Raw genomic sequence first — 26374 nt, 5'->3', positions numbered from 1 at the left:
GAAGCACACATTTTGGGTGACACATTATGCGTATTACTTTTCAAACTTTAGAATGCCACTTACAATGCATCCACAAGCATACATTTAATCGTCTCGTGAAATCTGCTTTGCTTCTAAAACATTTTGTCCTTGTACACCACATGCATTGTTCCATGTCGTGTCCACAACGATGTCCCATCTGTCTTCAAGGTGGATTTGAGTGTTCCCGAATAATTCACAAATTTAATTATAAGTAATATTCAAAATATCTGTAAAAGTATTTTGATATTCTATACGCTGTCATTATTTTTTGCTTGCAAAGTTCATTTTCTTTGCGATTGGTCTCATCTAATATTCTTTGTGATTCTGGATATTTTTTTTTTTCATGAGCTGTAAGCCGTAATCATCACCCCCAAAAAAAGTTTGAAATATTTCACTTCATGGGTTATGAATCTAGAATATATATACTATTATTTTTTTATCATGCCCACTTATTTGCAGTAATTTTTTTTCCGTCTCAGAAGTTTTGTCACATTTCAATCTTCAGTCCACTGTAACTGCGCCCCACATGCAGGTAACAGCCCATGTCTTTATTTGGCGGGCACATCCCTGACAATATAAAGCCTCTCTGATCACTCTGCCTCACTCTTCTATACTCATCAACTGTGCTGATGATGTGGTTCTTCCTCCTGCTCTACGTAGCTCACATGGACTTTGGTGTGGTGGCCAAACCAGGCAAGTTACAGCTATTATCTTTATAAGTTATTCTTTGTATTTGTGACACAGCGAACAGTGTTATGGATGTATCTAGTCATTTTATTCAGTTTATCTTTTTAATAAGATATAGCCTTTTACATTTACTACATCTAAGGTAAGTTAATTTGGAAGGTGAACACATGCAGGTGCAGGAAATGTATTTCTGAATCTGTATTGAATAGCTTTAATTAAAAAACATAACTGATTGTATGAACAGCACAGTAATATGTTTGAGTAGCTTGAAATGCGCTAGATAAAATGTATTATTATTAGTGTTGTTAGGGGGCCAAGCCTGAGCAGGAGCTGGGACCGCGTTTTGCAGAGCAATTATTATTATTATTATTATTATTATTATTATTATTATTATTATTATTATTATTATTATTATTATTATTATTATTATTATTATTATTATTATTAATAACAATAATTATAATTATAATTATGATTCTACCTGTAAACAGTAATATAGTGACCAGGTTCCATTCTAGAAAAAGGTGATCTGAAAGTTTACTTTTGCTCAGAACTCATAAAGAATGTTAAGAAATAGTTTGGTATTTGTATAATAGTTTATCCAAACAACTATTTGTTGGTTTACATTAGAAATACTTTTTATACATATTATGGGGAGCATCGCATGAGAAATATCTTCATGGTAAAATACCGGATCAGGACAATGTGCAAAATAAATTACTTCATTAGGAAATTTGTGTTAATGAAAAGCAAATAAGAACAAAGAAAGAAAAAAATAACAAAAAAATAAAAATCAAGAAAAAATAAAAGTAAAATAATTTTTTTAAAAGGCATTTATTTTGTGATCAGATTTTTGGCTTTTTTTTTTTTTAACAGTTTATTTAAATTGTGAAAAACATATGAATAATTTTCTGATACTGTATACATGTGTTCAATTAAATACTGTATATAATATAAGATAGAGTGAGCAAATAACTATTAGATATATTTTTTTTTTATTAAAATAGTTTATATAGAATTTGACCCGTGAGCTCAGACGTCATTTCAGGTTCCCAAAGATTTAGAGCCCAGTGGCACCGTTTAACAATGATCTGTGGTTACTTGTGGACTGCAAAACTAAATTGAAGGGAATTTTGGGGGAAAAGGGTTACAACAGTATTCTAGGCTAAATTGAAGTTTTAAACATTAAATTATTCTTTTTTTGGAGCCAACATTTTTTAAATGGTATTAATGAATTCGGTGTCTGCATTACACTGTCCTATTTAAGAATAGCCATTACTAAAGGTTAAACAAAAATGCATGTATATACAGTATATATATTAACACTGACAGCAATTACAAATTGACTCAAATGTACAACAAATAAAGTAGTTAGTTAGTTAGTTAGTTAGTTAGTTAGTTAGTTAGTTAGTTAGTTAGTTAGTTAGTGCCGGGGATCGAATCAGCGACTTCATGGTTATCGAATTAGTAGACCTCAACATTGACGCTTAAACCCAACTATATTAACATCCTTCCTCAAACTCTCTCTTTGTCATGTTAACCAGGTGATGTGAACAGGTTGATTCTAAGGGATGGAAAACAGCCATGCGAGGGCCACGTTGCAATCTACCATGATAACCAATGGGGCTACGTGGGCGATGAATACTGGACCGAGAAGACGGAAGAGGTGGTGTGTAGGAGCGCACACTGTGGGACACGTGTGGGGACGGAGAATGGGACACGTGTGAGGACGGAGAATGTCCCACGCCTCTACGAGCGTCCCGTCTGGCTCAATGAACTACGCTGTGTGGGGAACGAGATGGATCTGTGGGCCTGTCCTAATCCAGGCTGGAACATCAGCCACTACCACAAGGAAACTGTGAAAAAGATCAAATGTCCAAGTAAGCGCTGGACTTTTTTGTTGAGATACATGATTTGTTTTGAAAGATTCTATACTAAAAAAAAAGTTGTTAAAGGGGTAGTCCAGTATTTTTTTAGGTGAGTGTTATATGAGGGACTTATGTAGAGTCAGTCTGCTACCTTATGGAGATGGCGGTCAGTGCAGTCAGTTTAAGGAGATGGCAGCGGCACGATTTTGCGTAGTAATACATGGCCGAACGTCGCTTGAAAAAAGTGCAAAAAATAAAAGGCTGCCGGCGGGTCGCAGTGCAGCATATCAGTCCCTAAATCAGCAGTGACAAAGTCCTAAATGTAGTTTACAATTGAATGGATATCTAGTTTTCAGGTAAGCATTTATATACGTGGAAAGAAAAGCTTATTTCTGCTGGCCCCCTCTGCAACAGTACAAATAACTTCTGCTACGGCGACGTCTCCACCAACTTTTTTTTAATGACTGCGCTGACAGCCATCTAAATAGAGAACAGACGAACTATGCATAAGTACCTCATGCAAGCCCACTTCAAAAATACTGAACTATCCCTTTACGAATGATCCAAATGATGAATTTGGCTGTTCATCTGATTTCTAATTATATTCTACTTGTTATTTTTCTTTTTTTCTTTTAGAAAACATCAGTATAGAACTGGATGGGTTCAAATGTGCGGGAGCTGTCCAGTACTTGACAGATGGCATCCCTTCAGGTTACGTTTGTGGAACTAATAACTGGGGTAAGCGTTAGCAGAAAGGAAGCTCCATATATCTTCATAAATATTCATGTTTTCTTTATTATTAAAAAATACATATTAAAAATAAAGTATAAGACAAATGGAAATACATTTAAATAAATAAATACAATATATACAGTAAATATAAATTGATTCTTTGTTACAAATCTTCAGTTGTCTACAACATGCCATTGTCTTCCATCCTCATTTGCAATTGAAATAGATTTTTCAGTAACACTTTATAACAAGGGTACATAAATTATTGTTAATGCTAAGTTAATGCTATTAACGGATAGCTAATGCATAGTTAATGCCTATTGAGCATTAATTTTTTTTTAAGTGGTAATGCTTAGGTATTGTTGGTTAGTTAATGCTTCCTTAACTAATGCTTAGTTAAGCATAAACTAAGCATATGCATAGTTAATGTTTATTAAGTATTTACTAAGCATGTATTAACAGTTAGGTAATGCTTAGTGCACGCTTATTAAGCCTTACTTAAGCATTAACTAACAGTTGATTAATGTACCCTTATTGTTAAGTGACCGATTTTTCTTAGTATCATAATGTTGTAATGTACACCTCTTTCTGTCCTTGTAACACTACTGATATTGTGACATGTTTGGTCCTACGTTAATGACACTGTCTGTATGATTTCTCTCATAATATAAGGACGAGATGAAGCCAATCTTGTGTGTAAAAGCCTTAATTGCGGTAAAGTCATGGAGATTCCTGACTGGCAATTGATGGTTTGGAAAGGATTCGAAGACTCAATGACCATCCATTGTTCAGACACTAAAGAATTAAGTAATCTGTGGCAGTGTGCGGCTCAGGAAACCAAATCATGCAAAAAGCCTGCTTCCGTTATATGCACAGGTAACACGCACTCACACACAAACAGTCATTCAGTTTTTGCTATAGGGGTTGCAACTTTTTAATGAATTAACACAACGGTCAATTAACAGGCTACGAGAGACTTCAACTCAGACAAGACACAAGTGTATCGAGTCCTGATGTCTGTTCTGGGTGGCTGGAGAAGGAGCAAAATGGCAAATGGATGGATGCTAAAAACAGCACACTCAATCCTGACGCGTGGTGCCAGCAAATGTACTGTGGCACACGTGTCACTGTCGATCCCTCTAAAGATGGCAATGGAATTCAGCTGAACTGTTCAGGTGATTCAACAAATTAATATTCCAAGCACCCTCAAGACATCCACTTAAAAGACAACAAACAGCAATGTTTTCATCAGTATCTTATTTTGACTATGTATTATTGGTTCAACTGACCAGACATTGCACATGAAAAGAGAAAATCATTCCAGTCACATGTATATTTTACTCATTAACTCTTTTGAGTCACTTCTAAATCATGGACATCCATCTATATGTTTCATACCTGCAGACACTGTTAAAGTAGTTCTGATGGACAATGATGGTAAAGATAGCTCCTGCTATGGCACAGTTCATATTAAAGTGAATGAAAACTCACCTCAGCCTGTGTGCGTCTCCACCTGGACCCAACAAGCAGCCAATGTGGTCTGCAAGGAGTTAAACTGTGGGACGGTGAGTTTTCAATGTCTGCTTTCAGGAGCAGTAAGACTAAAGTGTTACATTCATTCATAATGTAGACTTACAGAATAAATGCTCAGTCATGATACTTATACTGGTGTTCTGAAGATGGCAATAGAATTCAGCTGAACTGCTCAGGTAATTCAACAAAGTAATATTCCAAGCACCCTCAAGACATCCACTTAAAAGACAACAGCAATGTTTTCATCAGTATCTTTTTTTGACTATGTATTATTTGTTCAACTGACCAGACATTGCACATAAACAGCGAATGAGTTCCAATAACAGAAATGTCTACTTTTCTCTTGACGTAAAAGTTAAATATTATTTTTATTATTATAATCATCGTAATCTTTATCATCTTCACTTCTTTCTGAGTCAAATGAAAGGCATGATATCCAAATGATCATCAAAGCTTTCTTCTAGGCGATTATTAAAGAAGCTCAAAAGACAAGAAAACGAGGGATAATGGAACATGTGAAATGCACAGGCGGCGAGTCCTCACTGTGGCACTGTATGGCCAAGCACGGCGACAGTTTGACGTGCAAATCTACCGCCTACGTGGTCTGTTCAGGTGAGATATAGCAGTGGTCAGCATGGTCTCTTCCTGATTGTAATATAATTATGACTGTTTTACTTATTTAGGAGGAATACATAGCCCATACAAGGAATGTCTGGTCATTATTTTCTCATCATGATACAGCTAGTGTCAAAGTGAGATTGGTGGACGGTCCTGGAAAATGTGCCGGGAGAGTGGAGATTCAGCTTGAGGGCCAATGGAAAAGGGTCAACAAGGAAGGATGGAACGACAAGAGTTCAAATACTGTCTGCAGAGAACTGGACTGTGGAGAGAATAGGAAGAAGTCCTCCAATCCCGAAAGGTTTGCCCGGGGTTCAGCTGATTTCCTGGACAGAAGGGTCGATTGCAAGAAAAATGTCCCAAACATATCGACGTGTATCCTAGAAAAGAAATCCCCCAGTTCCTCGTCCCCGAAGCAGCAGGATCCACTGGAGATAACCTGTACAGGTAAGTGACCAATACCATTACTGTCAGTTATAGTAGAGACTTGAACTTGAATCAGAAATTATATAACTTCAATCAGTGCTCATAACATACATCTATTTATACTTAGTCCGCACATTGTTATGCTCTTATAATATACCTTTTCAATTATTAAGTTTTACTGTATGTTGCACATATTGTTGATAATGTTCTTCATATTGCACATTTTCAATTTCTTTAGTTTCGATATACCGTTTGGTTTTGCCTTACTTTTGCACAATTTACAATTTATTTATTCTATATATTACTTTTCTTTTTTCACCCTTTTGTACTTATTGGATGGTGGCCAGAAGGAAACAGATTTTTGATTCCCTTGTATGTCTGGCACATATGGCAGAAATTGACAATACATTTGACTCGACTTTATATCTGGAGAACAAAATAGTTCTTTACGCAAACATTTTATTTTAAATTATTTAATTGTGCACTAATTAACCTACCTTTATATTAAAATGATTTATTTTATTGTTTTCATCATCAGCTGTAAACGTAACATTGACATATGATCACTTGTTGAGGCTTAAATGATAGCACTGCCAGCAGACGGATTAACATTAGCATCAAATTGAAGTCTTGTTTCAGGCTACCTGACATACCATCTCTATGGCCTATGTCAAATGAGGGAAATGGGAGTTCTTTAGCTTGTCAATGCTCAATAATGCTTCTCAGATGGTGGCTAACTTTATCTATCGTTTTGTGATCATGCTAACTCTGACCACATGATTTGGAAAATCCTAAATCTTTTTATACCATACTTAATAGCAAGGATAGTATGGGTAATAGAACGCAAGGCTTACTGTCTGTTCATCTGCCTTTCCCTTTGTTTGTCAGAGCACAAGGTAATGTTTCTGGATGGAAATGTTTCCTGTTCTGGCAAGGTGGGGATAGAGAATGGTAGTCAAACCTACTGGCTCTCCGGCTCTAACGTGACGTGGAACAAACAGCTTGCAGACGCAGTATGTCACCAGATGCATTGTGGGAGTGCCGATAACTTTACCAACACTAGTATGAAGGAAGAGGTCGTTTGTTTACCCAAACCCGAATCTCTCTTTGAATGCCAAAATACGACACAACCATCCGACCACAACAGCACAATTGCCACTGTAATATGCTCAGGTAATGTGTTGCATAGACATTTTTTTATTTCTTTATTTTTGGTGTGTCTTTTAATTGTCATGGCCATTTTTTTACAGGTGCATCCGAACAAATAGAATATCAATGAAAATAAAATCAAAAATCTGTGATTGAATCCAAAAAGTCAAACTTCTATATTTTATGTTCATAGAGTGAAATTAATCTAGAATCAACATTTATGATCAGCGCTTATGTGAAATAAACCTCTTGACTCTTGATTCTTGAATTTGCTTTTTGGTTGCCACCACAGGAACAATCAAAGTGAACCTGACCAAAAGGTGTTGGGGGTACGTCAACATTTGTATGGGAGACAGGTGTGGCGGTGTGGGTGAGGACACCTGGACAGACACACAGTCCCTCATGCTCTGTAAGAACCTGGGCTGTGGGAAGAATATGCCAAAGGCCATCACACCACTTAGAGACAACAAGGACCAGGTCATCTTCAAGAGTGTGCACAGTACCAAGACAACTAGCAACCTAAACCAGTGCACCTTTGTCATGCATCAACATGATGAAACCAGTAATACCAACCCAGCTCATGTCGTTTGCACAGGTAAGACATTTCTGAAAAAACATTCATGAATAAGGGGGTGCCCTTAGCTCAGTTGGTAGGGCGTCCCCCCCATGGGCCTCGGCCAGCAGCGGACCCGGGTTCGATTCCAGCCCGCGGTCGTTCTCTGCATGTCACTCCCCTCTCTGCCCCATTTCAACTCTGTCTCTACACTATCAAATAAAGCATAAAAATGCCCAAAAAATATAATAAAAAAAAAAAAAAAAAAAAAACATTCATGGATAGATAAAAAAAATCAATCAAAGATGATTAGAATGTCTGTTTGAATGCCTGATTGATTCAAAACGATTATTTTCAATTGATTGTGACCCTATATTAACTTCAATCTGTCTGTAGCCAAAACTCTCATAGATTCCAGAAACATCTGGAGGGAAGTTAGGACAATTAGTTCTTTGTTGGTCAAGATAAAGCTGTCAATATGGGCATCTATGTTGCACCTACAAAACAGATTTACAATATCTACAATAAACAAATCTTCTTCACAGAGTTTGGTACATGAATGTATACATTTTGTAAATTAAAATGTTCTGCGGATTGAATATGTTTTCGCATGACTCTTAATGGTGTCCTAATTGATAGGAAAGATCAAATTAATCTGAAATGGTCATAACTCAAGTTAAGTTGGTCCAGATCCATGTTCTTCTTTATCCCATAAGAACCCAGACCCATTTCTACTTACAGGAAAAATATGAGGGATGGAACACAGACAAAGTGGACCACATAGAACACATTTCTGATGTTATCTAATTTTTTAATTCTTTTTTTATTTTTTATTTTTTTGAATTTATTTTTTATTTTTTAACCCTAATATTAGAATGTGTTGTCAATCATTTTGGTTTAAATTTGTTCAAATGCACTTTGAATTTAGCAAATGAACATATATTAATTCAAAATAAATGAAACACTAAAATTAATTGATTAGCGCAATTATGACGCTCGTCTTGCTGAGCGCACAGCATTTTTGTTGTGCGCTCAGCAAGACGAGCGTCATAGTTGCGCAGGTCTGAGCAAGACGGCTCCAAGTCGAACGAGGCTACTTCCTGTCACAGTCACATGCCTGTCACATGACAACCACACCAGGATGTTGAGTATATGTCACTAAGGGACTTAATGAGTAAAACTCTAGTATAAACCTGTATGAGGAAAATTTTAGGACATTCAAAGTGTGTGTGACGTGGATGTCACCATGGGTCCTTAGAATAACCAGCTACAAAGATAATGTGAGTTTCTAACTCTGTAACTTTCATTGTTTTGTTGCAGGTAGTGTCAAGACCAAATTCAGTCCTTCTAAAGACAAATGTACGGGAAATGTGGAGGTGTACTATGAAGACAGTTGGCTCCCAGTGTGCAAGAGAGCGCTCACAGAAAACCAATACACACACCACATCCTCTGTAGGGAGCTGGAATGTGGTGACTCTAACAAAACTGTTGACTACATAGGATCTAAAGAAAAGACTGCCTTTGTTATTTCACAAATACACTGTCCTACAATTGGGTCATTAGCAGCATGTGACTTCACTCCTCAAAAAAAACCGCCCTCCTGCCCTCTCGGTGGCCTCCAGTGCTCCGGTATGTGTTGTGTTGTGTATTCTGCTATTTTACAGAACGCTTGTTGTCAAAATCACTTCTTGTCAAAATCAGGGAATATCTCTTTGTGTGTGTGCACTGGGGAAAAAAATCCAGTGTTAATACGCAATCTAGGCTCTTTAAACAGGCACATTGCTAGATATAGTGCGGGCCCCCTTTGTTTACATACCCATTGTTTAAACACCCATTTACAGAGCCTAAACTGTGTATAACCTCAGACGCTTTGTTTCAACGCGCACACACACACACACACACACAGTATGGACTGGTACGGACAGGTATAACGGATTGTGAGGACACGTTGACAAAAAAAAAGTGATTTTTGAACAACAGGCGTTCTGCAAAATCGCTGACTCAATCCTTAAAATCTTTCAAAATATTTGTTCATTATCCCTATGCTTTTTGTGTGAACTGATCCTCATCTCACCTGCCCGCCCACTGTTTATCTTATAGAGTGGAGAAAAATGGAGCTGCGATACAGCGACCAGGCCTGTAGTGGAGAGGTGTATGTTCACTCTAAAGATGGAGAGAGTGCTGTCTCCATGGAAGGCTGGACAACCAGTGCGGGCGATAGGCTTTGCCAGGATCTGGAATGTGGTAGCCTCAATTCAATGAGTGGATTGGGGGCCAGGGATGCCTTCTGGAACGCAAGCTTCAATTGTACCGGTGTAAAGAATCCACAAAACATCTGGGACTGTGAAAATACAACGTCACTCTCACACAAGCGGCAGCTGTTCATTCAATGTCAAGGTAAACTCTTATTTTTCGCAAGATTTCCATCAAACGATCTAATCCAATGAAGTTGCATTGGACACTAGAAATGTAGACAACAATTAACTGATTAATTCCTTCTTAACTGCTTTAAGCTCATTTTAATGTTTGATCTTGTTAATTTCATTGCTTTTCTTCCTAGGTGTGCCCAAGGTCGCCCTCTCACAGCCATGTGGTGGTGAATTGACAATAGATAAAATGAAAGTGTGCAACACTCACTGGAAAATGAAATATTCAGATATGGTTTGCCATGAACTGAATTGTAGCAATGCAATTGTTAGCCACTCCTTTGAAAAACATCCCGATAAAGAGTACTTCCATGTCACCTGTGAAGAGTACCATCACAAACTTGGCCAGTGCAAGAGATTGAAGGCAAAGTGTGATGGTGGATTGGTGTCCGTCTACTGTGTTGGTAAGTAAGTGCTACTTTATGTACAGTATGTGTGATTTCTGTACCGTCAAAGTTGATATATTTTCATTAATACAAAAGTATTGATTATAATATTCTAAATAGAAAAAAGTAGTGTACCAAATGATTTAGTTCATAAGGCCCTTAGACCTTTTCTTCCTACAATAGTTCTCACTTGTATCGAGCACAGGCATTTTTTTCAAGTTAACAATGGTTTTCAGCCAGATCTACAGCCAGATCTACATTATATCTTAGGTGAATATGTTCATGTTAAATAATGTGAATCCATTCAGTTTTGACATTTTGCAGAATACACTATTCTGCTCCCAATATTTTTTAAATATCCACGCCCAGATGTACTCACTATAGCTCCAGTAGTATTATATTTAACAGACAAATGTGATTATTCTGAACACACTCATCTACGTCCTGACAAGAGAGCGATAAGCGTATCTCCTAAAATGTTAAAACAATTCCTTTAAAACTAGTTTCCAAAGTTGGAGAGTTTAATTGAATAAATTGCATATATTTATTTTACAGATAATGTCAAGTTCCAGTGGAAGACCAAGCCCGAAGAAACATGTGGAGGGGAGATTGAAGTTAATTATCGAAATAAGTGGGAAGGGGTCTCTCTCCTGAAGTCCACACCAAAAGTAAAGAATATGCTGTGTGAAGAGCTTGGTTGTGACGCTCCCAATGGCAGCATTAAGACGACCACCCAAACAAAGGTACATTAACGTTTCTCTACTTTTTGCCTGTGTTGGTTTTTGGAAAGGTCCCTCTGATAGTTTCTCAAGTATTGTGTCTAATTTAAAGGTAGAGTAAGGAAAATCTGGAGAATGTTTGTTGACAAAATCCCTTTTATTCCAAATCAGTGAATTTCTCCTCTCAATTTGCTTCTATTCCATACTGTGAGTGCACTGAAAAAAAAATCTGGTGTTAATACACATCCTAGGCTCTGTAAATGGAAATTGTAAAGCTACGATGGGCCCTTTACATTCCCTTTCTTTACATACAAGTTTACAGAGCCTAAGCTGTGTAGGCAGATCTTTATTTCAGCGCACTCACAGTACGTACAGGAATCAGAATGTGTGGAGATATTCACTGATTTGATCAAAAGTGATTTTGTCAACAAACATTCTCCAGAATTGCAGACACCACCTTTAAGTGGGGAATATTTCCGTTTCACTGTATATAGTTATTCGTTCAGCGTTAAATTATAGATGTCAGACAGTATACTGTGCATTGTTTTGTATAGGGCTGCATCAAAAGGTATATTTATTGATGGCCCATTTCAATTTTCAAAGCCCGTCAATATGGAAACATCATTGAATTGCAACGACAACCACAATGACATCAAGTACTGTGTTGAAACGCAGCAAAAAACCCAAGAAGCATCCACATTCATCTACTGTAAAGGTAACCAAAACCATGAGTCCTTCCACCCAATAAATCAGGCTGGTTCCTGAAATTTAGCTATAGTTGTTTTTGCTAAAGCTTTGAGCATTCTGTACATTTTAATGTATTTTACATAACACTTTAATGTAAATTAAAATGATGAATGTGTCACAGCAGTCTCATTCTATGAGTAAGGGGCAAAAAAGGATTGTTTTGATTTCAGGCTATAAGGGCAAAATCAAACCGATAGATCCCCCCCAGCCCTCCAAGTGGCCTATTATCCTGGGCGTAGGATTTCTTCTATTTCTGGTGGTGTTGCTTGCTGTGTTAATACCAATCTGCATCGCCAAGAGAGCCAACAACACCAGGAGAATATTGTGTGAGCATGTGTTTTCTCTTACAGCTTTCTTCTTCTTGTAAGTTATTGTTTGAAATGCAATTAAAGGCATATGTGTTGACAAATCACTTTTTTTTGTCAAAATCAGTGAATATCTCCTCACAATCTGCTACCTCTCCTTACTGTGTGTGCACTGAAAAAAAAAAATGTTATACACAGCCTAGGCTCCATAGACTGGCGTGTTAAAAAATGGGGAACGTAAAAAAAATGCGTTCCCGGTCTAAAAAGTGATTTGTCAACAAACATTCTCCAGAATAACCTAGTATGCCTTTAAATACTGATTATTTATTTCACTTTTAATGAATTTGGCTGACTCAAAAAAGTTGTACCATTCCAACAGACTGAAAACAAAATCCGGCAATGCAACCTTACTGGTCAATTCTAGTGCAATACATCTTTGTTGCCACAAGAGGCCAGTCTTTCTGAACGCTGAGTCAATTCAGCTCAAAGTAACTCTTGGTCTGCAGAGCTGATGTAGTGCTGTTTGAATGTCATGACAGCAGTTCTGCCAACCAATGTTTACTATAACTCAGATTTAAGTACAGAGCTGGAACGGAACATCTTGTATTCTTCAATACTGGGTCAGAGTTGCATGTGCTGTGTGGACTTACTGTTTGAAATGACTCCTGTGCTGTCCCCAATGCAGTCCAGTAAATGTCTTGTGCTCTTCTGATGTAGCAAAAATGTTGCCGCGAAAAGAAGTCGAATTTGAAAGTGGCGACTATGAGGACGTCACGAGCAAAGCAAATGAAATGGAAGACTTCAGTGGTGCCAGTGAGTTTGAAAACAATTTTATCCATTTTATTTATTATTTAAAAAAAAAATTAATAGGAAATCCTAATTTGTATTATTTATATTGATATAGTTTTTATTTTGCACAAATATATATTGTGTGTGTGTGTGTGTGTGTGTGTGTGTGTGTGTGTGTGTGTGTGTGTGTGTGTGTGTGTGTGTGTGTGTGTGTGTGTGTGTGTGTGTGTGTGTGTGTGTGTGTGCGTGCGTGTGTGTGCATGTGTGTGTGTGTGTGTGTCTACCTCTGCTTTTCTCTGTATTTCTATAACTGGTTCACGGGGCAAAAAAATCACGTTTTTGTTCATTCAATGAAATGATATGTGTGTTGTATTGCTGTTGTTGAAGCAGCATTCCGAAGCAGGTCAGAGGCTGCAGTGATCAGCGAGAGAGACCCAGGGAGTGCTTCCTCCTATGATGACATAGATGAACCAGTAGAGATGTGGCCCCTGACTGCTCTGCCTGCTCCCGCTGCTGGGGCCTCAGGGGACAAACACAGCCATGGAAAGTTTGGCTTACATTTCATCGCACAAATGCTCACACAAACTGACCACGTTTACATGCACAGCAATACTCCGACATAATCCCAGTTATGATCATACCTGTATTCTGAATAAGACATCCCCATGTAAACAGCTGTTTCTGCTCACCTAATTTAAAATGACCTGGACACATAAACGTATGTATAAATGTAACAATGTCTATTTACTATTCATTTTTAACACTTTTTATTGCTATGTATTTTAGCTTATTATCTTTACCTTGCACTCATGTACTGACCTCTATTTGTCTATTTATTGAGTTTTTGACATGTAACATTGTGTACCATTGTACCATTGTGGATATGGCAAGAATCTAATCTTATCCAAAAAAACTTAATCGGAATAATGTCATAGTTGGATTAAGTCATTATCGCATTAAAGGTCACATATTATGCTAAATGCACTTTTTAAATGTGTTCCAACATATCCATGGGTCCACAGTGTGCCTAGAGACTGCCAAAATATTTTTAAAAATAACACTCTCCTTTTCTCACAATCCCCCTTTCTGAAACCACCACCCCTCCCCCACCCAATATACTCCAGTCAGAATTTTCCCCTTTTCTGACCTCACAAACTGGAAAGCCAGAAGCTTCCACTGTGCAGCCCACACCCCTATTTCTTATTGGTCCACGGCCCTGACAGACAGAGGGCGAGGCGTATCTGGCTTCGCTTCCGGACAGGGGGCGGGGGCAGCGCAAAGATTGTATATTTACGAGGGGAGCTGCAGCTCTTTTTAAAAAATAGGCCATTGTGAGATTAGCTGAACTTCAGCATAGTACAATAAATTATCTGAAAGTTTTTTTCAGCAAACAATTAAAGAAAAACGTATTAGTGACCAATTAAGACCATATAATATGGTGCATAATAGTACCGAAAAGTGTATAATATGGGAGCTTTAAGACAGTTGGAGTAATCCGATTTTAGTCGCATTATTGAGACATGTAATACACCTCAATCGCGCTAAATCTTCCCACCGGAGTTTTTGCTGCATTCATCAGCATTTGTCATAGTTTGTGACGCATGTCCTGGTTTATGCCTGTCAAACTAGTGTGTGTTAACCTCCGTGTCATCCTGCTGTAAATAAGAGATGTCATTTTTGGCTGACAAAGCAATGCAAGACACCGATAATGAGATAAAGAGTGTTCATTTTCCTTGGATGGGACGGGAATTATTACCGGAAAATAAGGCGCTGATGTCAGATGTCAATATTCCCCGTAGCTGCTGACCACCTGATCTGGATTATTGTCTTAACCGGAATATGAACCTTATTAAAACATAATATATACTGTGCATGTAAACAAGGTCACTGTCACAGCAATGGGACTAGGCTCATTTTAACAGGCGGCTGTTTTTTGTCTTCCAAACAGACGGGGTTAGCTACGAAGTGGAGGACCCGCAGGAGAACTATGATGACATTGAAGCGTTGCCTGTCATGACTCAGACTGCAGCTCAAGTCCACCACAGCCCTCACACCTCGCCCCTCAGCCTCACACTGGCTCCTGTAGAGTTAGTGGAGGGGGACGACGATTACCTGGTGCCGGGCCAAAATGGGTGAGAGAAAGCCTTAGTGGAATAAAATCCAGTCTGACAAAGTGGAAACACTTAAAACACTTCTTTAATCTGACGAAAAATGAAAAACGAAGTCAACACATTTCCAAATGACCTATGGACGAATAAGAATTGTCTTAATACCTAATCTTGCTATGCAGCACATTTTTGCTGATATTGTTCAATGGAAATCCACTGTATAAAAAATCGGAACGCATTATCTGATTAAACAAACTGAATGATGCATAAACTGATGATCAGTCAAGAGAAAATGTCATAATTCAGAGGCTTAGAGGTTGCCTCTAAACACAGAAAACACAAGCAGTACACAATCAGATTAAGTACAATGAAATGTGTATTATTCAATGTATATATATATATTCATATCACATTACAAGTGGGAGAAAATCAGTAGTCATTTTTTTCTTTCTCTTCATGTGTGCAAAACGAGAGAGTGGTAAGAACATTGCAATTCCATCTTTTTTATATATCTTTCTTTTTTGGTCTAAAATGACTGCCTGTTGTTTATTTGATGTTTTTTTAAATTATGTGTTTGGAATGTTTTACAATTGCGTATGATTTTTGATAAAGCATACATTATACATATACATTATAATCTGAATTTCTGATCTACATACAATAGGTACACTTCTGTGACTTCACAGTATTCTATGGGGATTACTTTTGCTGTATTTTGTTCATTTACCTATCAATTGCAGTCCATCAGTCACTGATATGAACAACGCAGGAGCCACAAAAGAATTTCACAAGTTAAACTCTGTGTAACACAGCTGATACAATAAACTTGGATACAATTAACACATGGTTACAATGCTCATTGAGTACACAATGAGTTTCAGCTATCTAAGAATGTGTAATATTCAGATTTCAGTGTCAAATTATTTGTATGGTAAATATGAAGCTTCAGTTAGCTGCTGGTTAGCTTAGCCTAGCATAATGATGGGACTCTGTCTAACATAACCTAAAAGGCACTCAGAAAAGAGCCCAAAGCAGTGTTGTTTCTTTAATTAGCTAAATAAAAATTGGGGCTGTAGCCTACAAAGGGTAATGTTATGTGCCAGACTTTCTCTCCAAAATGTGTTGTCTTAAGTGTTTTAGTTAACTATTAAAATTTAGAGGCACTCGCTTCGGACATAAACTAGCAAGGCGTTTCCCCAGCTTCCAGTATTTGCGCTAGGCTAAACTAAGCGAAGCTAACTGTCTTGTGGCTCTGGTTCCATATGTAGCTTTTCTACTTCTCTTCTATCGAAATGCAAACTGTTTTTGATTAAAACATTCTCTACAAAGCCTACTTGATATTGTGTTGACAACATATTTTCACATTTTATTGTCCATGTGTTTTATTGACAGTAATATTGGTCTAGTAAAAACTGTGTGTATTACTCAAACTTAAAAAACTAAATTTACATTGTCTGCTTATTACTTTCAGATGTTCTTGCTTCTTTATTTTAAAGAATTTTGCATGCATAAATCTAGCGTTATGTAATATAATTTTGTTCTGCCAAAACAACATTCATAACTATTCTGCAATACTTTGTGTATGTTCTGTGTTACCACTTGTACGTTGTAGCCTATTCTTTACTCTATGCCTAAGAGACCCCTTAATTTTGGAAACGGCTCAGATGTTGAGTATCAAACTGTATGTTACATATGTCGTCTATAGTTTGATACACAGCACAATAAGCCGTTCTCTTAACAAAACATCGGTTGTTGAGGCACTCAAGATTGCCCGGAATTCCCTTTACCCTATAACAATATAGTAATGTCTTGTAAAGCTTAAATTCTTTTTATTTGTTTTATGTATCATTCATTTATTTATTGTTGTGATTTTGCACTGCATTTAAAGGGATAGTTCAGTATTTTTTTATGTGGGGTTGTATGGGGTACTTCGGCACAGTTAATCTGTTACTTTATGGAGATGGCAATCACTAGTGCAGTCACTATAAGGAGTTTGGGGGAGACATCGCTGTAGCAGAAGTCAGCATTGTACTGTTGCAGCCTGGGCCAGAAGAAAAAAGTTTTTTCTACAAATATATAAATCATTGGCATTGCCTATATAATAAATATCTGTTCAATTGAACGCTAAACTGAGATGTTTTCCACATCTTTAGTTTGCCGCCAGACAGCTGTTTATTTTTGTTTTCTTGTGTCTCTTGAATGATCCGCAGTAGCTCTGAGTCGAGCAGCTGATTGGCGGAGTGAAACAAAGTGTCGGAAAAAATCTTAGTTTAGCGTACAATTGAACTTGTATTTAGGTTTTAGGTTAGCATGTATATGTATGGAGGAAAAAAACAATCTTCTGGCCCTGTCTGCAACAGTACAATGCTGACTTCTGCTACAGCGTCATCTCCCCTAAACTCCTTATAGTGACTGCTCTGACAGACATCTACATAAGGTAACTGAACTTTTCCTAAGTACCCCATACAACCCAGCTTCAAATATACTGAACTATCCCTTTAACACACAAGTTGTGGACCAGACAACAACAAAAAACAGAACACTGACATTTCCAGTCCAGTTTCGTCTCCATGCACTTTAACATTTACTATGATCCCTTCATGAACATCAGTCCCCAATGGCCAGGACAAAAAGAGACAGACAACAGCTGCTCGCCGAAAACGCATAGATGAGTAAGGCCATGCGACGGGGGACTGACAGACATGCTGGTCCTGCTATTAAGAGTATTGACAGACCTGCTAAACCCTCACATGTTTAGACATGAGTTAGCCAAGGGCTACTGAGATTACAGAGCGAGCAATACACCCAAAGGGACTAATTTGTAAGTAGCAAACATCACACCCAGCTCCGGCTGAGAAATTGTGATGCAGGATTAAGTTTGCTGCAATGTGGCTTGAAGCTGAAATAGAGACAAGGTGATTTGTAAGTGGAAAAAAGGGAATGGTTTCCTTCAGTCTTGGTGCCACTTGGCCTGGCATGGACCGAAAGGAACGCAAAGGGGCCTAAGCCTTATGTGGTTTTGTTAACTTAGTAAGGATTCTAATAAGAAATCCTTCTTGTTGACAACAGAAATAATAAGTGACCCTCTTTCATCCTGGGTTTAAAGGATCTCACTGGTGTGTGGGCATTACTTGACGTATTGATCACGTTTCATATCATCCAAAAGATTCAAACGTTTTCAGCCACGGTAGCTTGCTGGTCGGTTGGTGCACCACTTTGGCCCATTCTGAAATATCAAGTAATGGATTGCTAGACAATCTAGCACAGACATTCATGGTCCCCAAAGGATGAAACATATTCCATCTGTGTGAACATGGTGCACAGTTTTTGTTTCAATGTTTCAATTATGGTTGAGTGATAATGCGGTTTGAAAGTGTCTTTCGGATGCAAAAAAATATTATTTGAGGGGCAAATCACCCAAATCCCTTCATGCAAAATGTGTCTTAAATGTAACTGGGCTGGCATTCCCTTATAGCGGCTAAGGTGGCTCATTTTATGGGTTAGATTGTAATATATCCTATCAAAATAATATTTTGAGACTTGAGAAGATAAGCAACAGATAAGGTAAGGATTCTGTCTTCTTGCATTTACCAACATGTTGTTTACGTATTCAAGTGTGAAAAACATGTGGATAAGATAAAGACTAACGCCTGACCACTTCAACTTTCACACCAGCACCCGACAATCTTGATTTGACAGGTGAAGGAAATCCTGTGATGATAAGTCACGATTCATGTGAACATGCAGTTTCCTGTAAATTGCCTATCTGTGTATTTTACCATTACGAGTTTGTACTGATAAAATAAACACGAAAGCACAATCTCTCACTCCAATGCAAAAAAGTTCAGAATAAATATATACAAAAATATACCTATAACAAATGTTTCCATAAGATAGATACACTGGTTACGACGCTATGTTAAACTTAATTGGCATCCAAAGCATTGCTGCAATCCTTCCAAACACTGGGTCGGTTATGAGTGTGAACACCAGCTCAGAGGGTTGTTGAGTCGAATTCTAACACATGCTTTTGTGGTGGCATTTAAGCATGGCTGTATTAGTGTTTGTATGACAGGCCTTGATGCGCATTCCGGGCCCAGGGGTCAGCTGAAAGATGATCCTGGTTAGTGTAATGTCCTAAATCTGCTGTAAAGCACGGTGGGGCCAGGCAGGGTCAGGCCGCGGGCCAGGTTTTGGCTCTGCCCTCCTCTGGGGCCCACACACAGCGCTGTAAAAGCCCCATGCATGAGTCCCATAGGCCCCCCGGACAACAGCAGGACATCCATCAGTGGAGAGATTATTCCATGTGAAGGGGCTGAAGAAGGTCAGGCAAGTGGGTGAGAGGAGGGGGATACAAATTGAGAGTGAGGCAGAGATCTGGCATAGTTCAGGGATCTAATCTTCAAAGAGGGTAACATGATAAATGCCCAAGAGAGTGGATAAAAAGAGAAAGACTAAGTGGACGTGGTTATGAACAAGAGTACAACAATCATGTGAACTCTAAGAACTGTCTGTCGACACCTTTACACACTATGCCACTCTGGTTCTATATATACTGTATATACACACAAACAAAATAACAGAAGTTCACCTGTGCTCTTGTGTATTAAATGCAAGTATCTAATCAGCCAATCAGGACCATGTAGACACAATTTGAAGACAATTTGCTGAAGTTCAACGTTAGCATCATGATGGGGAAGAAAGATGCTTCACGTGACTTTGAACATGGCAAGGTTCATGGTGACAGACAGGAGTTATTCAGGAAGTGCTGATCTACTGGGATTTTCCCTCACACACATTTCTCAAAGATTTTGGTCAATATAGACATGATAGCATCACACAGTTGCTGTTTATTTAGCGGATGCATTTCCATCATGCTGTTCTCCCGTGCCACCACATCCCAAAGGTTCTGGAAACCATTTTAAAAGATATGTAGTGGTCTGTGCGGTCATACAGGGAAGGACATGGTCAGCAACAATACTTAAACAATGCTTAGATGGTACTAAAGGCCCCATCGGTATCGGCTTTATATCTGAAATACAGTAGGTGGTTATACCAATGGGTTTGACATGCAAATAAGTAAAACAAAATCAATACAAATATGACAATAAAACAAAAAGTTAAGTTGAAACAAGGTTCCCCAAACATCTTCAAGCAGCACACAGCTGCATCAGATGCTTCTAGCTTTGAGGGCAAACTTCCAAGGGAAAAAAGGGACTGGAGAACATTGATTGATGTGTAGCCCTTTAATTGTGCAACGCAACAAAAACAAACTTGAACAATTAATTAATGGTAAAGATCTGACTAAATAACTCACATTACAAGAAGTTGATACAGTATAATTAATATACATTCTTCATGCATCGATATCAAATGTCAGACTGTCATTTCGATGGACGCAAGTAATCTGGAGGACATGCTTATTCCACAAAAAAGGGCCCCTTTGGATCTGACAGCAAATAATATATCCTACATATCAAAGTTAATACTGTATATGAAAATGATGCAATTAAACAATGAACCTTTTAAATATTTTGTCCAAAAAAAAAACTGCGTTACTACCTCTGCACCACTACAAATTTCAGGCTGTTCATTCATCTCACCATTCATGTAAATCAAGTAAGGCAATTCTGTAGGGATCAAGGTTGAGCCAAATGCTTTGTTACATGGTGTTGGAGTCAACTTCAATTACAAATCCAGGGTTATTGTTTAAAATGTTGGTATATCAAAGGCTACAGAAAACTTAATTTATACTTATATACTTTACTTTACTTAATAATACGTTTTACTGACTAAGTAGCACTTGACATGAGGAATGAACTGAACTTCAAATGTAAAATATGTGGATTGCTCATTTATGTACTGTACATATTAGAGATTATTATTTAATTCTACAATATACTTCGACTCCACTAGATTTCAGAGGGCAATATTGTATATGTTACTCACGTAGATGTATCTGACAGTTGTTATACAGCACAAGATGTTACATTCAAAGCATATAAAATATAATATATACAATATGATGCATATTTATCATAAACTGAACAGCATTGCTGACTTGTTTGACCTGTTTTTGGGCGCCCATTGCTCCTCTCTCCTTCATTATATGACCAAGACCCCAAGACTAACTAAAATTCAGATGCTGGAGTATGACCTTGTACCATTTGAATACCATTTAAATGTCTTCATACAACATTTCTACAAAACAGGGTCACATAGATAAGTTTATAATACAGGGCCACTTTACCTGATCTTGTGTTTTATTGATGCAAGTATAAAGTTAGCTCTATCTCTAAACATTACGTTCCTACTTACATTGAACGCATCAGTAATAACAATCAAAATGTATGACACATGGTCAACTTTAAGTTAAGTAAGCATGTTTTCTTATACTTGTATAAGATTATATTTTCACTTCAGTAAGTAAAGATTTTGAATGAAGGACTTACATCTATGATTTAATGTCTATACATTTCAAAGTGTCCATGCTGCCAAGGCATACAGAAAATGTAGATTCTATAAAAATGGCTGTTACCTAAATGTTAGGCTGTTTCTCCACCTCGCAATGCACAGAATGATTTGCTAAGTCACGGATGCTCTCTATTTCTGCTATCTGCTCTTGCCCGATGCCATACTCCTTCTTGAGCCAGTCCTTCTCCACATAAGCTCTCACCTCCCCTACTGTACACCTCTTCTCTGTATCCGGAGCCAGCAGTTTGCCGAACATCTCCATGGCTTCTGGAGTGAACCTGTTCCACAAGGGTGGGATGTCCTCTTCATCCTGAGGTCTGTCCTCCACCACTCTGCACCAGTCTGCAAACTCCACATAGAAGTCGTCTGAGCCCAGGCAGCACTCCCAGGGGAAGTAGCCTGTTAGGATGCAGAAGATGACCACCCCAAAGGCCCAGGTGTCCAAGCTGGGTTCCACACTCAGAGGAGGCGCGGTCACTTCTTTCTGGCCGTCCAGCAGGGCCATGGTGCACAGTTCTGGGGCCATGTAGGGCAGGGTTCCTGTGATGAAGCGTATCATGGTGCCTCTCTTCTGGGCCAGGCCAAAGTCTGCCAGCTTGACCTGAGAGCAGTGACTGTCCAACAGGAGGATGTTTTCAGGCTTCACGTCGCGGTGGACCAGGGCATGGCTGTGGATGAACTCCAACGCACTGGCGATCTGGAGGGCACAACGTTTTACCGAAGATTCTGGGATTCCCACCTATACAAGAAATAGAAGTAGGATATGGTTATGAAAATACCTGTGGTTATGGTTATGAAAATATCATGTGGACATGATCAATCTTTCTATTTATTTATTTATCTCTATCTATCTATCTATCTATCTATCTATCTATCTATCTATCTATCTATCTATCTATCTATCTATCTATCTATCTATCTATCTATCTATCTATCTATCTATCTATCTATCTATCTATCTATCTATCTATCTATCTATCTATCTATCTGCACTATGTTTATCTTCTGAGTTTGCAGGGGCAGTGAAGTCTAGACTATGGGATTTATCTTATCTTTATGTCTTTGACATTCATGGAGGAGGAACAATCCTATTACAATCCTACTGGTGCGCACCAGTTGTGAGTTGGATACATTGTTTCGTTGTTCGGATCTGTTCGGATTGCATTTAGAAAAAACTGAAAACACGAATGAATTGTAAACAGCCACCTGTATGGCTGTTAAATTAGGCCTATCGGTCAAAGTAGTTAGGCAGGTATAAAGACAAATCTCCTCGCAACTTCCACCATAGCCTACATCAAGGTATGCCGACCATAGACTGCACATAAAAGAAGTATCTCTGCTACTTTATTCCACCAGCCCATGTAACAAGCAGATTGTAACAGCAGACTATAGCGGGCGGAGCATATGAGCGTTTGATCAGACAACGTACACTAAAAAACATGAGAACACATGTGTTTAATGAAAGAGCTTCTGCACTAGCCGGTGAAATGATGCTTAAATACTACGCTTCCTGTGATTGGTGCGGACAGGGTTCACATCAGAGATAATCCACTCCAGAGTTCACTTGCAAGCGGCCCGAGAACACCTCTTTCAAGAAGAGCAGAGTCCAGTTGTAAAGTTCACACCTGAGGTCTGAGACTGTGTTCAAACCAACCCAAATGAACCACATCAAGGGGTTAAATGTCCCAGGGTTAGTTTCAACCGCACTAAAGAAGGCTGGTGTGAACACAACCTAAGTCTTTATTTTTACCTTGACTCACCTTTGGCTGGATGACAGCAAACAGGTCCCTCCCAATGACAAGCTCCTGGGCAAAGCAGTAGTGCTCAATGGACTGGAAGGCTATGCCATAGAGGCCCACGATGCAGGGGTGGCATGACAGGTGTAAGGAGATGCAGTACTCTCGCAGAAAGCCCTGCAGCTTAGTGGAGGCTTTGGGCATCACCTTCAAAGCCATGGGAGTCCCTGCAGATTAACCATATTTCATTTTGGCTATTATTATCACTGTTCATGCACTATTCATATTCTTTGTCACACTGAAGGAAATTAAAAATATGTATGACTAGATATATTACTTATATACTGTAGCATGATTTATTCTGCAATTCTTAAACCAATGGATTTCCCATTCAAATCCTCCAGCAACAAGCCTAATGACAGATCTCCTTGCTCAACATTGACTCAACCCTTTCACCTGCCAGGGCCGACAGGTGTTTGAGATTCCCATCTATTCAGAAGAGTGCAGTCACCCATGATCTTTCTCAAATACTTATCCCACCTCCCTTCTGTTCATGTTTGTTGTATACAGATTTTCTTTTATCTCCTCAGCACTCCATTCATTGCCATTAGCTACTTTGTCTGCTATGAATTATGTGCATGTACAACACTCATCTTTTCGTATTTCAGGCCCTGTAAAATATTTGCCTTTTTGAACTGGGAAAAATTAAATACCTAAGTTAAAGGTGCACTACGTAGTTTTAGGGGAGGGGGGATTTGTTTACATTTTAAGGGCCTGCTGTTAATTTACAAAACACATTTACTCAACATGTAATTCCTAGTATTTAATAATATATCATTTTAAATCAAAACAATATTATCTTCAGGTAAATGGAACCAATTGTATGACTAGCATAAAACAAAACGTTGGGTCCTGCTGTAGTTACAACAATAACTTTTAAGGTAGCTTTTATAACTTCAAACGTTGTCCCAGGGATCCAACTTTCCTGTGAGTAAAGTTGGTTCATTCAGTTTTGAGAATATACCTAGGACATTTTCATTTCTCTTACACACCAAACATTACATAGTGCACCTTTAATCCAGCATATAATTTATTTTATATGAGTCATTGGTCATAGAAAAGACGTAAACTTCTTCCAAGTTGTTTTCAAACTGAACGATAATAGAAATGGATGTGCGGTCATTACCCCTGAAGCGGTGTGTGACCAGCAGCACTTTGCCGTATTTGCCTCGGCCGATCTCCTTGACGATGTTGAAGTGTTCCTGGATCTCGCGGTTACTGAGGCTCTGTGCCGTCAGCTCCATTAGCTCATCTATCAGGCTGCCGTCAGCCAGGCCCAGCTCAATCATCTATACCCACACATGGACAGAGCAAAAAACAGATGTCTTTTCACCAAGTATGAGAGTGCCATAAGATGCTTATGCGTATTGGAATATATTGTACCACAAAAGCCTTGTAGCAATTGCGTTATGTATTAATAATGCATTATGTAAAAAAAAAAATGTCAAATGTAATACATGTTCACTTCATTGTGTAATAACACCTGCATGATATAATACTCTGACGCATACATTTATCTGCATTTTTTAGTAAATTACGACATAATGTGGTAGTTATAACAAAATGCGGCAGTTCAACTTGCACTTTCTGTTAATGAAAATGTAATAATGTGGTGCAATATCTAATAATGTATTACAGAAGGCAGAGGAATGTATTACATATTGCATTCATTGTTTATTACAAGAGGCGGCAGAAATGACATAATATGGGTGTTATTACATGATGTGAAATGTATTACATTTTGACATTACATTACATAATGTCTTGTTACAAACAGGCATCCCTAAATAAACTATCTTTTATAGCTAATGGGACTCTCACTTACCAACAATGTCAACAGTCAATTTCCCTCCATTCATTTTGGAAGTGTTTTTGATATTAAATGTTCGAAAAACCAAGTTATCAACCCAACACAACATAAAGCAGGCAGTATGCTTGTGGGATGAGGGAATAGTTGTGGCGTGTACCTGCATCTGACAACCCCTTGCTGTCAGATTGGTAGTGCTGTGGCTGAATTTTTTTTTAACTTTACGAAAGTGATCATCAATATTTGATACCACTTCATGCAACAATTTGCCAGCTGTGTGGAGGTGAGAAGGAAACCAGCAGGGTCTATTTCTCTTTGGAATCGGACCCATCTTAATGCCAAGACTGTTAATGAATTCCCAAATGGCTTGTTGTGTAAACATCACTGCACCTGGCACTGCTGACTGAATAAAAAAGGGTTTTTGTTTCAAAAGGGAACCATCTGTTACCCATCGGATGTCTCCTCCTACAGTATTTTAGCAATGACGTAAGTGAGGATATATAAGGTATGATTCAATAATAGTACATCCACACAGTCTGCAATTATGAAATGTGGGCACAACAAAGGAGAAAACAAATGTTTCCAGAGTTCTGTGTGTTTTGTCAATTTCATTCCTTCGTGTAGCTAGCAGTTCAATGTGCATTTCACCTGCTATTTCTACATGTGGCAGTAAAATAACATAAAAATATGTACTGTCTGAACGTGTGCCGTAACCCCTGTATTTAAACAATATCATGCACTCCTCTCTTTCGGTTGGCATGTCACTTCACCCTCCAGTGCGGCAGTTCAGAACCACTAAAAACTTTTCATTTCCAAAATGGTTTGTTGGATCAATACCCGGATAGCCACAATAATAGCCACACTTTTATGTGTGTTCACAAATGACAGTTTATATACTGTATATGTATAAACAACGCAACGATTTACCATTATCGATGTATCCAATTCATTTTTTGATTTTTGATTTTCATATCTGCCAGCAACACCTTTCCGTATGTATACAATGTGAGTCTTCTTTAATTTGGTTCTCCTCAACACATTGTATTTGGAATTAACATGGCATAACTCCTATTTGCCTAAATTATTCTTTTGGAAAACAACTACAGATTTTTGTCCGGTCAACAACCTGACCAACCTGGTCTTGTGACCTGATATTCATTTTCTCAGTTATATAGTCTGTATGCACCATTGATACCTGACAGTGTATGTAAAACATTTAAAAAACACTTT

The 26374-nt window shown here is 38.2% G+C and overlaps 2 protein-coding genes across 3 annotated transcripts; one reads left to right on the top strand and one right to left on the bottom strand.

Moving 5' to 3' along the window:
- Positions 1-639: 639 nt before the first annotated feature.
- Positions 640-16394, top strand: LOC307253714 (scavenger receptor cysteine-rich type 1 protein M160). 2 transcript variants are annotated; one of them, XM_080031850.1, is made up of 19 exons: positions 640-714; positions 2253-2588; positions 3213-3314; positions 3981-4184; positions 4274-4483; positions 4713-4873; positions 5306-5453; positions 5583-5906; positions 6774-7058; positions 7327-7629; positions 8908-9216; positions 9688-9984; positions 10148-10417; positions 10955-11142; positions 11722-11833; positions 12036-12191; positions 12888-12983; positions 13347-13502; positions 14908-16394. In XM_080031850.1, the coding sequence occupies exons 1-19, from the start codon at positions 651-653 to the stop codon at positions 15093-15095; spliced, it is 3909 nt and encodes a 1302-aa protein (XP_079887976.1). In that variant the 5' UTR covers positions 640-650; the 3' UTR covers positions 15096-16394. The 2 variants fall into 2 exon arrangements, with proteins under 2 accessions (XP_079887976.1, XP_079887977.1); XM_080031851.1 differs by lacking the exons at positions 12888-12983; positions 13347-13502; positions 14908-16394 and having other exon boundaries at positions 11987-12111.
- Positions 16395-21605: 5211 nt separating this feature from the next.
- On the bottom strand, positions 21606-24626 carry LOC307252950 (serine/threonine-protein kinase SBK1; the record flags this gene model as incomplete). Its single annotated transcript, XM_080030771.1, has 3 exons — positions 21606-22280; positions 23302-23504; positions 24464-24626. The coding sequence occupies 3 exons, from the start codon at positions 24624-24626 to the stop codon at positions 21606-21608; spliced, it is 1041 nt and encodes a 346-aa protein (XP_079886897.1).
- Between the last annotated feature and the right edge of the window lie 1748 nt (positions 24627-26374).

Source organism: Ammodytes marinus (assembly GCF_949987685.1).
Source record: "Ammodytes marinus genome assembly, chromosome: 7".
Classification (NCBI taxonomy): domain Eukaryota; kingdom Metazoa; phylum Chordata; class Actinopteri; order Uranoscopiformes; family Ammodytidae; genus Ammodytes; species Ammodytes marinus.
The sequence above is the reverse complement of the archived record's forward strand: the minus strand, read 5'-3'. Positions and strand labels throughout refer to the sequence as shown.

Bases quoted from the DNA above. Each gene is read 5' to 3' on its own strand.
- LOC307253714 (XM_080031850.1), top strand. From the start codon at position 651: ATGATGTGGTTCTTCCTCCTGCTCTACGTAGCTCACATGGACTTTGGT. The intron at 10,418-10,954 runs GTAAGTAAGTGC...TTTATTTTACAG, and splicing joins GGTGTCCGTCTACTGTGTTG to ATAATGTCAAGTTCCAGTGG. The intron at 13,503-14,907 runs GAAAGTTTGGCT...TCTTCCAAACAG, and splicing joins AGGGGACAAACACAGCCATG to ACGGGGTTAGCTACGAAGTG.